We start from the raw sequence: 3,707 nt of genomic DNA, 5'->3' as shown, positions 1-3,707 counted from the left end.
TTGAAAAATATTTTTGGGAACATACAACCCTTTTCACACGTATCATTTTGGAATCAAATAATCCTGAAAAAAGGGAAAGAGATGAGTGAAATTCATTAACACAGTCTGAGAAAAAAAACGTGGTGGAATTAAGTGAAGAAATGTATTATGAGGAAAATAACTTACAAATAAAAATTGTGCTAAAGATTGTTTTTATACTCCAGTCCAAACTGTAAAGGTGAATACACATTCATATTAGTTAGTCATTGTTGTTGGTGCAATATTTCTCTCAGTTTGGACAATATGGCCTGTATGTAAACAGATGGGAACATTTGTGCTTCATTAGTACACCGTTTGACTAATTCAGTCAATAAGTGTGATTAATAGTGTTCCTTGATTTCCTGTGATTCATATTTTAATTACTAAAACAATCTTAAATCATGTGTTGTGGTGATGACTAATCTGTTTATTTTTTATTTATTTAGATAATTGTTTATTTGTAGCCATACATTGTGTAGCAATGTTACTACATTTGTTCTTAAAACACGTTTTGTCTTTAATTTAATGCCCCAGTCTTATTTTTGCATGACTGTTTAGTTTCAAAGATTGAGCTGTTTTTTGAGTAGATGTGTGTGCATATATATATATATATATATATATATATATATATATATATATATATATATATATATGTGTGTGTGTGTGTGTGTGTGTGTGTGGATTTATTTAAACAAAACAAAAAAAGCAGTTTCAGTGATTGATATTGTTGTAACCGGCTATTGCACTAAAACCAAATGAGAAAACATTATTTAATTAAGTATGTTTTCACAGACAAATATTTGAATTATCGAGAATAAAGACAACGTTTCTTGTACTGTAAAAAAAAAATGAATTTATTGAAGGCGACCTGTCGTCAGCAACGATAACACTCTTTTCTTTTAATAAAGTTTTTATACATCAACAAACTATTTACATGGAAAAAAACCGACTTGAATTGAACGACACGCAACACGCGCGTGTTAAAACTAACTCTGAAACGCAGGCAATATATGAACGAAAGGTGGCACAGAAAAATACATACAACTCGATCTACATCGAAATGGCTTTTAAAATGAGAATGTTTTGTCATGAGGCTCGGTCATTTTGTGTCACAAGATATATATGTCTCTTCTTATCCTGGCAAAAAAATAATACATTTCATTCAGGAACTTAAATCGATCGTTTATGAAAAAGGCATTTTATATAGGCCTTATGTCACGCCCAGTGATATTACTGGTATGTGTCGCACCTCTTATGGACTCATTGAGGGCCTATTCCTGTAATATGTGACTATTTAGAAGCCAATAATTGATTGAATGATTTATATATTTGGTGGTGCTAATAATGTCTCACATATAGCGCTCTAATCCTGACGCAAAGTTGGCTTGTCTCATGTAGGTGTTGTTGTAGGAGTTCATGGGGCCGGAGAGGCCCAGCAGCTGCTCCGTGTGCTCGGCGCAGGAGCCCGGGCGCAGGGCCGGCAGGGACATCCGGTTGCCGGAGCAGTACACCTGAGAGCTCCCCGGAGAGAACCCGGACTGGGTCATGGCTGGCATGTGCGGAGGAGAGCCCGAGGAGGAGTACGGGTACCCGGCTGCCAGGTTGGATGGGAGATTCCCGCTGTTTCGACTCAGCATGTTCGCCGAGGGGTTGATAGTCTGCGTCTGGAAGCACGCAGACGGGTCGTTGCCGGTGACCGAGCAGCTGGAGGCCATGGCGCCCAGGTCACCTCCCCCGTGCAGCCCCAAACCTAGCCCCAGCCCCAGCGCCTGGGAGTTGAGGTCCCCCCCGGGGCCGCTCTGCACCACCGTCTGCTGGCTGATGATGTTGTCGATGCTGAACATGCTGCGCGGCTGCCCTTGGCCGACCCCGGCGGAGGTCTGGTAGTGATGCAGCATGGTCGGATGCGGGGATGTGGCGTTCAGCTGAGAGCCGTAACCAGAGCCCATCCCGGCGTACAGGGTGTTCGGGTACGAGGGCCTGCCCATCGGGGTCGGGGTGAACGCGCTGGAGCTCTGCATGTAGCCGGGGTAGGTGCTCACATCCGTGCGCTTGAATCTCTTCCTCCTCCTCAGGAAGCTCCCGTTGTCAAACATGTCCTCGGCGGCGGGGTCCAAGGTCCAGTAGTTGCCCTTACCCGGCCGGCCGGGCTCCCGGGGGATCTTCACGAAGCAGTCGTTGAGGGTGAGGTTGTGGCGGATGGAGTTTTGCCACTTCTTGGAGTTCTCCCTGTAGAAAGGGAAGCGCTCCATGATGAACTTATAAATGCCCCCCAGGGTGAGCTTCCTCTCGGGAGAGTTGGCGATGGCCATGGCGATGAGCGCGATGTAGCTGTAGGGAGGCTTCCCCCTCTGGACGGGCCTCTTCCGCCGGCGGCTCCCGGTGGGCAGGTGCTCGTCCGTCTGTCCCGCAGCGGCTCCATCCTCCGTGTTCGGACTGCTCCCCCGGGGCTCCGACTTGATCAGCACGTTGTCCTTCGACCGGGCCTGCAGCATCAGCGGCGGCGGAGAGTCCAGGCTCGCGCTTGGAGACATGACGACGGGACTCGCCTCGGCGGACGAGTGCTGCGTCTCGGCGGTCATGTTGCACATGCCAGAGAAGTAAGAATAATTTGCCAGATTCATAAAAGAAACAATGTGACGACCTCGTTCTTGTCAAAAAATAAAATAAAAATAAATAATCAGATAAGAGGGGGGTGGGTGGGGGGGCGGGGTTTGGGGAAGGAGGGGGGGGGGAAGGAGGGGAGAAAAGAAAATGCCCGTAAAAGAAAGAAGTTAGCGGACTGATCCCAAGCTCTGGCCAGAAATAGCCCCCCGTGCTGCTCTGGTGTTTGGGTGCTGAGTGTCAGTCCAGGTGAGAGAGAGAGAGGCGTTGACAGTTTTATAAAGCGAGGCAGGAATGACGCCACTGGCTCGCCTGTGACGATGGGGGCAGGAGGACCAAACCCCAAACAACGTTTTAATAACCCCCCCCCCCACCCCCTGACAGTATTTGACAGTAGAATCACATGAACTCACAGTCATGGAGTATTTGTCTATGTTCTGTCCTATATGACAGTTTTAAGCAAGAGTTTATTATTTAGTTTAATTTTTAAGAAGCCTTTTGCCATATCCAGGGGAAGACAGCTCAGGAAAAAAGTGTTGGGGAGCCCATTAACTGTATCTGTGGTGAGTCAAACGGCATCGGAGCATCATCAGATCCTTTCCTTTCATGATCAAGGCCCTGACAGAGATTTACCGCGACCCCCTTCCATCTCTCCTCTCTCCCTGCTTTCACTGACAGCTCTGTGTATATCCAGGGCAGAAACAACACTCGCAGAGCTGCTCCGTGCTCCTCCAAGCCCAACAGCCAATCCACCAATTGAAAAATAATAACAAGCCACTGAAAACAAGCAATTGAGCTATCAAAGCTTTTGGGGAGGAAAAGTAAATATCCCCTCATTTCATTCTCATTTTTCGGAGAGCGATAATCAAACAGTGGCCCCAGCCGGGCCGGAGAGAAGAGGTGTTATCTTACGGATCTTTTAAGTAAAAACACAGTTCTGCACACAAGTGGTATGGAGACAACACCCTGCAAACACAATCATGCGGTGGTGCTTTTAGTTGAGGATTTAGGCAAATAGAGGGTTGAAGTTAATTACAAAAGGTAAGATACACAGGGAGGTGACCTGATGCCGGCGGTGCTGTGGA

The 3,707-nt window shown here is 46.8% G+C and overlaps 1 protein-coding gene across 1 annotated transcript; it reads right to left on the bottom strand.

Annotated features, from left to right (window-relative positions):
- Positions 1–1,367: 1,367 nt before the first annotated feature.
- Positions 1,368–2,642, bottom strand: foxe3 (forkhead box E3). Its single transcript, XM_034531296.1, has one exon. The coding sequence runs from the start codon at positions 2,640–2,642 to the stop codon at positions 1,368–1,370; it is 1,275 nt and encodes a 424-aa protein (XP_034387187.1).
- Between the last annotated feature and the right edge of the window lie 1,065 nt (positions 2,643–3,707).

Source organism: Cyclopterus lumpus, chromosome 4, assembly GCF_009769545.1.
Source record: "Cyclopterus lumpus isolate fCycLum1 chromosome 4, fCycLum1.pri, whole genome shotgun sequence".
Lineage (NCBI taxonomy): Eukaryota > Metazoa > Chordata > Actinopteri > Perciformes > Cyclopteridae > Cyclopterus > Cyclopterus lumpus.
The sequence above is the reverse complement of the archived record's forward strand: the minus strand, read 5'-3'. Positions and strand labels throughout refer to the sequence as shown.

Excerpts from the sequence above, each read along its gene's own strand:
- foxe3 (XM_034531296.1), bottom strand. The coding sequence starts at position 2,642 with ATGAATCTGGCAAATTATTCTTACTTCTCTGGCATGTGCAACATGACC.